Genomic DNA, 12,705 nt, shown 5'->3' with positions numbered 1-12,705 from the left:
AAAAAGCAAAAAAGAAAAAAGAAAGCTGCACTACCAGGCTTTCTGCTCCGTTGCCTTGGTGTATAGACCTAGCATGAATCACTTCCTGAACTCATTTGCTGTTGTCTTGATTCCTGGCTGCAACTACTTACCTGGTTCAGGAACAGTGCCTGGCACACAGTAGGCACTTAGTAAGATGCTGTACAATGGAGAGCTGACCCTGGTCTGTCCTGTTCTTCCTGCCCTCAGGCCAGGATTGGACAGTGATTAGGAGGTGGTGGGTGGTGGAGGAGAGGCAGCAGGAACAGGAAGTAAGGAAGGGTTCAAGGAGGTGAAACTGTGTTGTTTTGGGCAGGGCAAAACCAACAGCAATTCCTATTTCTTGAGAGCTTACTATTGTGCCGTGCACATTACATATTATGATCGTCTCTATTTTCTGGATGAGGAAACGGAGACCTAAAGAAGTGAAATGATTTCTCTAAGGTCACACAGTGTTCAGTGGGCTAGTGCAACTCGAACTCGTCTAATTCCAGAACTTTCTCTCTTCACCTGGGGCCAGGGGAGGCTCGAGGTACCCTGTTTCTACGGAAGAGTGCAGTATGGAAATGTCCTGAATTCAGCTGCTTTCCGCCAAGCACACATTTTTTCAGGATTTAGAGCTATTTTTCTAATTTAACTGGGCGTTAAATTTGCTAAACCTGGCAACCCAGGTTTAGCGAATATTTTTACTATTTGTAGAGATGGGGGCCTCCCTATGTTGCCTAGGCTGGTCTTGAACTCCTGTGCTCAAGCGACCCTCCTGCCTCGTCCTAGGGGGAGCTCAGACTCAAGCGTAGGACTTCAGCAAATGGCCCGCCCAGGACGCCCGAATGCTTTTTCCAGGCGAATCCACGGCCTGGGCCGGTCCTTACCTTTGGAATCTCAGCGAGCTTCTGGGCTCGGGCACTGGGGAGACGCGAGCCAGGCGCGGACCCTTTAAGAGTGATTTCGAGGGCGGGCTCACGGGGGCGTGGCGAATCCGGGGGCGTGCCGGGTGGGGGCAGGCCAATCGGGAGGCGGGGAGAACGCGCGGCGCGGGCCGGCTGGGAAGGGTTAAAGGGGCGCGCCAGTGGGTCGCAGACGGTCCGGTCGCTCCCGCCTCCTTCCGTCTGATCCGCACTCTCCCGCGGCTGCGCCGGCCCGGCCGCCCGGGAGACAAAGCGCTGCCGCCGCCGTCGCCGCCGCCACCGGGCCAGTCCCGGACCATGGCCGGGCCATCCCCCGGCCTCGCGCCTCCCGTCCCGTCGCCGCCCTAGGCCTGCGCTGCGAGGTAAGGAGGGCCTGGCCGGGGGACCTGCACAGGGATGCGGGACCCGGGTCGGGCCGCCCTGGGCCTCGGGGTGCCCCGGCCACCTGGAGAGCCCGCTGCGGGGCTCTAGCCCGCTGGAACTCCGCACCAGCGGTCACTTTTCCGGCAGCCTAGGCAGACTTGGCCGATGACTGCCCTCCCCGCCCCCGGCCCATAGGGACGTCTGCCGCTGAGGGGGACTCCGGCTAAGCGCCCCATTCTGCCGCTGACCACCCCTCTGGGGCTCGGGCTGTCCTTTAACGAACTTAAGAGAGCTCCCACGCACAATACACAAAGAGACAGGACAGCTGGGAGCAGAACCACAGCTGGAGAAGCAGGCAAGGGGGCTGTCTGTGCGCGGACGGTGGTGCTGGCGTCCCCGGGGTCTCTGCTGGGGCGGTGATGGACTGACTGCTTGCTCTTCAGTGTTCTTGGCACACATGTTTTTCAGCCTGTGCCTGCCACACCCTCTTCCCCATGCCCGCTGCTGGGGGACACTGAGGGCAGCTGGATTCAACCCCAAGACCTGCGGTTCTGGCTTCTTTCATTGAAGTGAGTGCCAAAATGCCATGCCTCAGTCTCCCCAGAGACCTGGGTTCCAGGGCCAGCGGTGCCCCTGGAGATCTTGGATGAATTATTTGCCTTTTGACGACTCTTTCCCTGAGCGTTCAACTCACTACCCACCAAGTATTTTGCAAAATGACTCTTCAGGAGTAAATTCCCTCAACCCTTAGAGGGATGGAAGTTAACTCCCCATTTTGCTGATGAGGCTGAGAAAACCCCCAACTCACAGCACCTACTATTTGCAGTCCCTTTCCCATAGTTTGCCCGTGGGTTTTCCTTCTTTTAGCTCGCTGAACCCTCGACACAAAGCCCATTTTAACAGATCAGGAAACTGAGGCATGGAAAGGTGAAATGACTTGTCCAAGGTCCTCTAGCCTGGACCGGCAGAGGCAGGACCCTGGCCTTGGGAGCAGAGGGGGGCCAGGCTCCCTCCAGCTTCCTGCCTGGCTGCGGGCTGTTGAATCAGCAGTAGTGCCCACAGTGGACTCTGAACTTTTTAGAAAACAGCATGGTGAGATAAGACGGGGCAGGCCTTCCCTCTAGGCAAGGCTGGAGCCTGTGCCTCTGTGGCTTCCCGCCTTCCCCGTTCTGGTGGAGGCAGGGGTCATGGGCAGAGCCGGGTTCTGTGCCTGCTGGTGACCTTGAACCAGTTTGGCCTCCATCTGTGCGGTGGAGGCGGGGAGTGTTGCTGAGCAGGAGGGAAGTTCCTATTCCTTTGGCCTTGTTGGGGGCTGGAGACCCCAAGATCAGCTCCGTTTTTGGGTGGTTTGCCTGGAGCATGTGATTTTGCGCACAGTTGTATGCCTTTGGCCAACTTACTGAACCGCTCTGTGGCCATTTCCACGTCTGTGAATGTGGGGTGAGACCTCTTGTCTTGGGCCTGTTGAGAAGTTTAAGGAGATACCTGTAGAATGAATCAAACAGCTATGTGAGCACTTACTGCATGCTAGGCACTGGAATTCAGATCACAAACGCCCCTGCTTTCCTGGAGCAGGCAAAAATGACCCAAGTACTAATAATTTCAGGAGGATGCACAGGAGAGGGACTGGGGGGCACAGGGTGGCCAGGGACCACCTCTCTGAGGTGGTGATGGCCAGGCTGAGACCAAAGGATGGGGAGCTGGCCTTGTGAAGACATGGAGAGGACACTGTAGGCAGATAACCAGGGCCAGGTCTCAGAGGCAGGGATGTGTCGGCTGTATTTGAGGAACAGAAAGGAGGCCAGGATGGCTGGAGCTGAATGAGCAAGGGGGAAAGGGGTAGGGAAAGGGAACTTGGAAGCCATGGGAGGCTTTTTTTTTTTTTTTTTTTTTTGAGACAGGGTCTCACTATGTTGTCCAGGCTGGAGTGCAGTGGCTTGATTGCTCCCAAGTTCAAAGGGTCCTTCCATGTCAGCCTCCCAGATAGCTAGGACTAGAGGTGTGTACCACCATACCCAGGTGTTTTTTCTATTTTTTATAGTGATAGGGTCTTGCTGTGTTGTCCAGGCTGGTCTCTAACTCAAGCAATCCTCCTGCCTCAGCCTTCCAAAGTGCCAGCATTACAGGTGGGAGCCACCGCGCCCTGCCTAAGGATTGAATTTTATGCTGAGAGAAGCAGGGAGCCATGGGAGGGTTTAGAGCAGAGGAGGAGTGTGATTGGACTTAATTTTCACAGGATCCCTCTGTGGGGAGTGGATTTCAGTGTGGCTTGGAGAAGAGCCTGGGAAATAGGCTTGGATCTTACCTTGAGGAACATGGACAGGAAGGGGAAAGGAGACTTCTGAGGAGGCTTCAGCGGCTGACCCAGTGAATGGCGATGGGGCTTCGAATGGGGAGGTGGGGTGGACAGATTAGGCAACTGATTTGGAAGAGGCTGGAGGGGGGATCAACTGGACTTGATGTGTGATCAGATGTAGTGGTGAGAGGGAAACCAAGGGCCATTCGCTCAGATCGGAAGCACTAGATGGGGGTGTTTGGGGAAAAGCCAAGAAGAATGTGAATTGCTACTGTGCTTAGCAGGCGCTTTGTGCCTAGCCCTGTGCTCTGCAAAGTCCACGTAGTCACTGTCTCATTGTCACAACAGCCTTGACTTAGGTGCTGTTATGATCCCATTTTACAGATGAAGAAATGGAGGCCCAGAGAGGTTAATAGCCTGCCTGGGGTCCCCCAGCCCGGATGCTGCAGAACTGACATTTGGATCCAGAGGAGAGCAAGCTGAAGCTGGAGCTGAGCAGAGGGCAGGGAGGTGAGTGGTGGCCTGAGAGGCAGGAGGGGAAGTGGGCAAGTGGGATGGGAGGGTCTTATGAGAACTGGGGCCTGCATCCACATGGGAGTGGATGGGTGGTGCTGTGGGGAATGCATGAATCCCTGCAGCTCTGAGAGGGACAGCTGTATCTGAGAGGCAGGGTGGGGATCCAACACCTGGAGCCTTTGGGGGCCCTGGCCTTGGCCCCCTACTAGGTCAGGACAAGCTGCTCTGAGTTTCCTTTTTTAAGTTCCGTGATACCTGTGCAGAACGTGCAGATTTGTTACATAGGTATGCGTGTGCCATGGTGGTTTGCTGCACCTATTGACCCGTCCTCTAATTGTCCTCCCCTCGCCCCCGCATTCCCCACAGGCCCTGGTATGTGTTCTCCTTATTCAACTCCCATTATGAGTAAGAACATGCAGCCAGGTGCGGTGGCATGTGCCTGCAGTCCCAGCTACTTAGGAGGCTGAGGTGGGAGGATCGCTTGAGCCCAGGAGTTCTGGGCTATAGTGTGCTATGCCGATCGAGTGTCCCCACTGAGTTCGACATCAATATGGTGACCTCCTGGGAGCGGGGGATCACCAGGTTGCCTACGGAGGGGTGAACCGGCCCAGGTCAGAAATGGAGCAGGTCAAAACTCCCGTGCTGATCAGTAGTGGGATCGCGCCTGTGAATAGCCACTGCACTCCAGCCTGGGCAACATAGCAGACCCCCATCTCTAAACAAAAACAAAAACAAAAAAACAAAATAACATGCGGTGTTTGGTTTTCTGTTCTGTGTTATTTTGCTGAGGATGATGGCTCTTCCAGCTTCATCCATGTCCCTGCAAAGGACATGAACTCATTCCTTTTTATGGCTGCATAGTATTCCATGGTGTATCTGAACCACATTTTCTTTATTCAGTCTATCACTGATGGGCATTTGGGTTGGTTGATCTCAGTTTCTCAGTCACAACTCATGTTCCCTCTTCTAGGAAGCCTTCCCTGACTGGCTAGGTGGGTGGCAGGAGGTGGCAAAGACACTCCCTCCACCCTAGGTCAAGTAGCCTGACAGGGCCTCACTGTGGTCAGCTGCTCCCAGGAGAGCCACCACCCTGACCTCATTCCACCAGACTCTGAGAAAGACACCACCCAGGCAGGGGAATGAACACTGAGTGCCTGCTGCATGCCAGGGACTCTCTATGCTTTCCCTCTTGAAGAATGTAGCTACCATCCTATGCAGGGTGAGGCTGTGAAATGGGAGATAAGGTGGGCTCTCAAAGTGGCCATGGAAAACCCCAGGGGAAGGTGGCCAGGCCAGGGACACAGGTGCTACCTCCTGATAAGCCCTTCCTGGACAGCACTGCCCCATCGTATATTCCTTGGGGGAAGGTGGATGGAGTCACTGTGGCCGACCGCCTAAAGTTAGAGTCCTGTGTGCTGAATGGGCATGGAATGCCCCTGACCCTCCTTCCTGTAAGTCAGCCTCACCCTGGCCCTGCATCTTTCCCCAGATTCTTTCTTTTTTTTTTTTTTTGAGATGGAGTCTGGCTCTGTCCCCAGGCTGGAGTGCTGTAGCATGATCTTGGCTCACTGAAACTTCTGTCTCCTGGTTTCAAGCAGTTCTCCTGCCTCAGCCTCCCAAGTAGCTGGGATTACAGGCACTCCCCACATGCCTGGCTTTTTTTTTTTTTGAGATGGAGTCTTGCTCTGTCTCCCAGGCTGGAGTGCAGCAGCGTGATCTTGGCTCTCAGTTTCAAGCGATTCTCCTGCCTCAGTTTCCCAGATAGCTGGGATTACGGGTGTGCACCATCACTCTTGGCTACTTTTTTTATTTTTAGTAGAGATGGGGTTTTGCCATGTTGGCCAGGCTGGTCTCGAACTCCTGACCTCAGGTGAGGAGGATTGGCCTGGGCCTCCCAAAGTGCTGGGATTACAGGCATGAGCCACTGCGCCCAGCCTGTCTTATTATTTTCCGTAGAACATGAAACTACCTGGCAGACATCTTATCTGTTAACTGTCTGCTCCCCTTCACCTGCTGCTGGCATTTCAACACCACAAGGGCAGGGACCCTGTCCATCTTGTTATTGCTGAATCCCTAGGCCTGGAACAGTGCCTGGCACACAATAGGCGCTTAATAAACATTTCATCAAGAGGTCCCTGGTTCATATCTGGGTGCCCCCTCAGAAAAAAAAAAATTCATGAATGAAGTCAATCCCTACAACTCTCTGAAGTTGGGTCTGCTCATATCCCTATTTCATGGATGGACAAACCAAGGTTGAACCACAGTCGGGGCTGGGACCTGGCAGGGACTGTGGAAGGCCAGCTGGTCTTGTTTCTGGGATGATGGAAATAGCGCCTGCAGTGAGGCCTGGGTTTGGATTTCAGCCCCGCCCAACCTGCTTTGTGACGCTGGGGAAGCAGTTAACCTCTCTGTGCCTCTGTTTCCTCATCTGTTGAACTGGAGCCAGGCCAGTCCCTGTGACCTAAGGTCTGTTGTGAGATCAAGTGAGTACATCCCTCTGAAATGTCTGGCATGCGGCAGGAACTCACATCATTATTTCAGGGATGCAGGAGTGCAGGAGGTTATGAGGTTGTCTGGGAGGCCGGTGAGACCCAGGTTCGAGTCCTATCTCTGCTCCTTGGAGTTGTAAGCCCATGGGCTGGCCGCTTCCATCCTGTGAGCTCAGTTTCCTCATCTGTTAAACGAGGATGTAGAGTGGCTGCAAGGTCCCCTCGGGGCGCTGGGTGACCTAGCCTTGTGCATAACAGCCGTACTGTCGGGGGCAGGCCCCGGGCTTCCCTCCAGGCTTCTCGATTGCTGCCATGAAGCTGAACGAACGCAGCCTGGCTTTCTACGCCACCTGCGACGCCCCGGTGGACAACGCGGGCTTCCTGTACAAGAAGGGCGGGCGGCACGCGGCCTACCACCGGCGCTGGTTCGTGCTGCGCGGGAACATGCTCTTCTACTTCGAGGACGCGGCCAGCCGCGAGCCCGTGGGCGTCATCATCCTGGAGGGCTGCACCGTGGAGCTGGTGGAGGCCGCCGAGGAGTTCGCCTTTGCCGTGCGCTTCGCGGGGACCCGGGCACGCACCTACGTGCTGGCGGCTGAGAGCCAGGCCGCCATGGAGGGCTGGGTCAAGGCCCTGTCGCGGGCCAGCTTCGACTACCTGCGGCTGGTGGTGCGCGAGCTGGAGCAGCAGCTGGCGGCCGTGCGCAGCGGTGCGGGTGGCCCGGCCCTGCCCCTGCCCCTGCCCCTGTCCCCGACCCCGGCCCTGCCCTCCACCCCGGCCCTGGCCCCTCCCCTGCCCCGCTGGCCCAGCGCCCTCCCGCCCAAGGAAAATGGCTGCGCTGTCTGGAGTACCGAGGCCACCTTCAGGCCTGGCTCCGAGCCCCCTCCACCGCCGCCTCGCCGCAGGGCCTCTGCACCCCATGGGCCCCTGGACTTGGCCCCTTTCGCCCGGCTGCACGAGTGCTATGGCCAGGAGATCCGGGCCCTGCGTGGCCAGTGGCTCAGCAGCCGGGTCCAGCCCTGAGGCCACCAGCGCGCCTGTTTTAGGGGGCGCAAGCCCCACGCCCTCTGGGACAGGCCGGGTCCTGGAGAGACTGGGGAGCGTGGTCCTCAGGGAAACTGTGGGCAAGGCTGGCCCCCAGGCCCTGAGTGGCCTGGTTTGGGGGATGCAGGCTCTGAGAAGATGCTGGATTCTGAATGGGCCTTTAGGACCATGTGACTTAGACACCCAGCCTTGAGGTGATGTCAGGCCCAGGGCCTGAGGGGGAGTTTGCCTGAGAACTTTGGCCTCAGGCCAGCCTGAGCTGCCCGGCAGAGGCCTTTGCTGGCAACAGGTCTTGCTGGGCCTGCAGCTCAGAGGGTCATTGGGACCCTGAGCAGGGCCTTGTGGTGGACAGATTGAGGCTCGGTTGTGGCAGCCACACCTGGGTCTGGCCTTACTCCAGGGCCTGCCAGAGGAGCTAGCCTGGCTCTGTGCCCGCTGTCTCCAGGAACAGGGCAGTGGCCCGGAGGGTGGTGACTGGGGACACAGGCTCAGGTGTTAGTGCAGGACCGGTAGGATGAGGTGGCCTGGTCCCCAGGGCTCCTGGCCTGGGCTGGCTGAGGCGGGACTCTGCTGGGTCCCCTGCCAGGCCTTGTGGTGGTGCTCCTGGCGGCAGCGGCTCTCTGGCCGCGGGCCCAGTCTGTGTCCCTGGGGTGGCCCTCACAGTGCTCTCTGGACGCTCCTTGACTGCATCCTTCAGTCTTAGCCCCCGAGCCTGGGGCTCCTTGGGAGCTCGCCTGACCTCCCTTCCTGGGCTGGGCAGCCATGGCTCGAGGTGACCTTCTAGCAGGATCCCTCAGGGAGGGGAGGCCACCAGCTGACTCACCACCCAGGAAGGCCCAGGTGCTGACCTAGTGGCAGAGAAAAAACCACCACACACCAAGCGTGGCTTCCTGAGCCCCTCTTCAGCTCCAGGCAGTCCCCTCCACCATGCCCGCCTTGAGCTCAGCCCCCACCCTCATACCCCCAGTGGTGACCGGGTCTTGGCTGGCTTCGGGGCTGACCGCTGGTACCTTCTTCTCACCACAGTGCCCATTCTTCATGCAAGGAGAACCCTGGGGCTGGGACACACCCTGACCCTCACCCTGGGTCATGTTTACAGTCCTCAGTGCCCCACACTGGGGACCTGCTGAGGATACCTCCACCCTGACCTTGATTTCCCCAAATGCTGCCTCTTAGTGACAGACTTAGCCTGCAGCCTCTTCTGTCTTTGGAGACCCTGGGGCTTGGGGAAATATGGAAGGGGGTGTGTCTGCAATCAAGGCCTCTCCAGCTCACGGCTGGCCCGGTGGGCTGGGACCTCAGTTTGAATTTTACTTTTAAATACTTAATGGTACATTTTTTTTCTCTGGCAACAAAGCTTGATGTTTTCACCGCTTTAGTTTCCTGTTTGCTCGTGGGAGGGGATAGGGTCTGTGACTCCAGGCTTGGCCTGGGGGGTACAATTGTCACTGCCCCTGTGGAGAGGGGGCAGCTTGGGTTGGAGAAGCACAGCCAGAGACGGGAGCCCCTCCAGAGGGAGCCTTGGCTGCTTCATTGTCTTTCCCCCAGCAAGACCTGCTCTCCTCCGCAGGTACCTCTGGGGTTTTGGTACGGTCCCTGCTCACCTCCTTCTAGAGTCCTGAATGGTGTGGGTGTGGGTGGCACAGGCTCTGGGAGGGGTTCAGAGCTGCCCAGAGCCCTGTGTCCTGGCAGACTCAGCTGGTGGGGTGAGGTGTTAACCCCAGTCCTAGCATAGGATTACAGATTCTCAAGGTACGCTGGCCCTGGTCTCCTGGGAGACATGGGTGGGGGATGTCCCCTACCAAAGCACAAGGTGGGGTCCGGCTGCCTCCCAGATTGGGTGTTGGGGAGCTGTCTGGCTGCCTGGGAGGGAAATGCAAGGGCTAAAATAAAATTTTGTCAAGTAATGGCTGATCTGTGTCATTTTTTTTCCCCATCTAAATCCTTGATTGATTTTCCTGGCAGAGCCCAGAGCAGGCTGTGCACGGGCAGGGACTAGTGTGTGGTCCCCCATGGCTGGTGCCCTCCCAGGAACATTCTGACTTCTCAAGGCAGATGCTGGTCCCGTTATACAGATGTGGAAGCTGAAGCTCAGGAGGTTATGAAACTTGCCAAAGCCACATAGCTGGAGAGTGTCAGAGCAGGGATGTAAACCTCTGGCATCCCATGACAGGACAGAGTCTTCAGGAGGAATATAAGAGAAAATGGAACCCAAAGTTCCTTTTCAGAAGGGAGAGAAGGTGGAGGAAAGCCAAGGATATGAAAGCTAACTGTGGGCTGAAGACCTGAGAGTTGGGAGGGACATTAACTGTAATCCTGATCAGGATGGCAGGTGGAAGAGTCAAAACTGAGCGGTTCTCACTGATAAGTTCATGGAGGCTGTGGAGGGGGCTGGAGTGAAGAGGATTCTGGCACCAGTGCAAGTTCAGCGGGAAAGAGCCTGTGATTGATTAATAATGTCTGCTGTGAGCACTGTGTGGCTGGTAGTGGTGCTCATGTTATGTATCTGCTCTCTGAATGAGTCTGTCTGCTGGGTTGATGTGGGGTTCATAGAAGGGGCCAAGGTGGCCTAGCATTATGGACTTACGCCCGAGGTCCTCCTCATGTGGACTCACCTTGGGTCACAGGTCTCCCTTGCCAGCCTGGAAAAATCCTGCGCATTTAGAAACATGTGGCTTAGGGTGAGCAACCTACAGCCCTCATGTTCAAGTTCAAGAAATGAAAAGTATAAAGGTTAGGGAATCATGGCCCTTATGAGCATCCAGTGTGTGCTGAGTAATTCTTTCCATCTCTTGTGGGACCACAGCTGACAGATGGGGGCTGGGGAAGTGGCTTCCCACACAAGCTGAGTCAGGGTGCTGCCTGTGGCATTTGTGACCGCAGCATGGGGCAAAGAGTGGGGGAAATAGCGGGAGAAAAACACAGCTCCAGGAGGGAGGGTCAACAGCAAAATGCTGGCCATCCAACTGCTGATGTCAGTGATTCCTCTGGACCCAGGGGATGTGTTCAGGGCACAAGTCTAAGGGGGCACGGTATGTGGTCAAAAGGAATGAGGCTTCTGACGAGCCACTTGGAGTAGAGGGTGAGGCCCTCAAGCAGGACACTCCAGCCAGAGGTTAGGCTGAGTGCCAAACATCCATCCACCCTAAATACTTATGTAGTCAAATTCAGTTACGCTGCTGTAGGCTCTCAGAGAATGGCTAAACTTTGGCTGCCAAAGAGTAGCTGTGTGACCTGATTTTGGCCAATGAGATGTGAGTGGTCTACCTTCTAAAACACAAACACAATAAAGAGCTCTTCATTGTTCTCTGTGGGGAGGGAGAAGAGGGAGTAATGTCTGTGATGCCTGGCACTGTGGCAGCCATCTTGCCATCAAGAAGTTGACCACTCTGAAGAACGTGCCCCATTCTGAGTTCGGCACACACTTTAGGGTGGTTCTGGATAGCCAATTGCAGAGCTTTTGTTGGCTCAGTGGGGTGCAGGTTGGGGCAAGAATGGGATTTCCTGAAATAGTAAAGGGGCCACTGCTTCTCATCCCTTCCTAAAGAGTGAACAAATATGGAGGAAGATCATGTCCCCCTCTGGCCATGTATCTTGAATCTTCCTAAGGGGCTGCTTTGTCCCTACTATGTGCTATGTGGCTAGATCTGATGCCAACTATCCACTCCGCCTAACCCCTCCGCGGATGAACTCACCTCACCTTACACAAACTTTGTCATGAAAAAGTTCCTGCTACTTGTTCCAGCTTCTAAAATTTAAGCATTCAACATGAAACTCTTCCAAAATGGTAAAATAATAAGTTGTCTAAGCCTAGGTGTAGGTTTTGTATTTTTCTGATGAAGCCTTTTTAAAAGGTGGGCAAAATATTTACAAGTCATTTGCAATCTGATATGCAGAATATAGAGAGAACTCCTAAAACTTATAACAGCAACAAAAAACAACTTGACTTAAAATTCAGCAAAAGGCCGGGTGGTCCATGCCTGTAATCCTAGCACTTTGGGAGGCTACGGTGGGCAGATCACCTGAGGCCAGGAGTTCGAGACCAGCCAGGCCAACATGGTGAAATCCTGACTGCACTAAAAATACAAAAATTAGCCAGGTGTAGTGGCAGGTGCCTGGAGTCCCAGCTATTTGGGAGGCTGAGGCAGGAGAATCCCTGGAATGCCAGAGGTGGAGGTTACAGTGAGCCAAGATGGCACCACAGCACCGCAGCCTGGGTGATACAGCAAGACTCCATCCCCCCGCACCCGCAAAAAAAAAAGTCCGGGAGTGGTGGCCCATGCTTGTAATCCTAGCACTTTAGGAGGCTGAGGCAGGCAGATCACTTGAGGTCAGGAGTTCGAGACCAGCCTGGCCAACATAGTGAAACCCTGTCTCTATTAAAAATACAAAATTAGCAGGGCATGGTGGGAGGTGCCTGTAATCCCAGTTACTCAGGAGGCTGAGGCAAGAGAATTGCTTGAACCCAGGAGGTGGATGTTGCAGTGAGCCGAGATTGTGCCACTAGACTCCAGCCTGGGGGTGGGGGTAGAGCGAGACTCAGTCTCCAAAAAAAGAAAAGGGGGCAAAAGAGTTGAGTAGACATTTCTCTAAAGAAGATATATAAATGGCCAATAAGCAATAAGTACATGAAAAGATGCTCACCATCAGTAATCAGTAGCAAAATACAAGTCAGATTAGGATGGCTACAGTCAACACAGAAAATATCAAGTGTTGGCCAGGATGTGTAGATATTGGAACCCTTGTGCACTGTTGATGGGAATATAAAATGATGCAGCCTCAGCCAGCATGGTAGCTCATGCCTGTGATCCCAGCACTTTGGGAGGCTGAGGCGGGTGGATCATCTGAGATCAAGAGTTCGAGACCAGCCTGGCCAACATAGTGAAACCCCATCTCTACTAAAAATACAAAAAATTAGCTGGGTGTGGTGGCGGGCACCTGTAATCCCAGCTACTAGGGAGGCAGAGGCAGGAGAATCGCTTGAACCCTGGGAGGTGGAGGTTGCGGTGAGCTGAGATTGTGCTATTGCACTCCAGCCTGGGTAACAAGGGTGAAACTCCATCTCAAAAAA

General features: G+C 55.2%; 1 protein-coding gene across 3 annotated transcripts; it reads left to right on the top strand.

Annotated features, from left to right (window-relative positions):
* The first annotated feature begins 1,064 nt into the window (after positions 1-1,064).
* Positions 1,065-9,541, top strand: PHETA1 (PH domain containing endocytic trafficking adaptor 1). Of its 3 annotated transcripts, none has more exons than XM_017542304.2 (4): positions 1,065-1,288; positions 1,758-1,858; positions 3,970-4,095; positions 6,867-9,541. In XM_017542304.2, exon 4 carries the CDS (start codon positions 6,903-6,905, stop codon positions 7,611-7,613), a length of 711 nt encoding a protein of 236 aa, XP_017397793.1. In that variant the 5' UTR covers positions 1,065-1,288; positions 1,758-1,858; positions 3,970-4,095; positions 6,867-6,902; the 3' UTR covers positions 7,614-9,541. The 3 variants fall into 3 exon arrangements, with proteins under 3 accessions (XP_017397793.1, XP_037599403.1, XP_017397781.1); XM_037743475.1 differs by having other exon boundaries at positions 1,485-1,858; XM_017542292.2 differs by lacking the exon at positions 1,758-1,858.
* The last annotated feature ends 3,164 nt before the right edge of the window (positions 9,542-12,705 follow it).

This window comes from Cebus imitator, unplaced genomic scaffold, assembly GCF_001604975.1.
Source record: "Cebus imitator isolate Cc_AM_T3 unplaced genomic scaffold, Cebus_imitator-1.0 Scaffold8, whole genome shotgun sequence".
Lineage (NCBI taxonomy): Eukaryota > Metazoa > Chordata > Mammalia > Primates > Cebidae > Cebus > Cebus imitator.
This window is presented reverse-complemented; position numbering and strand designations above follow the sequence as displayed.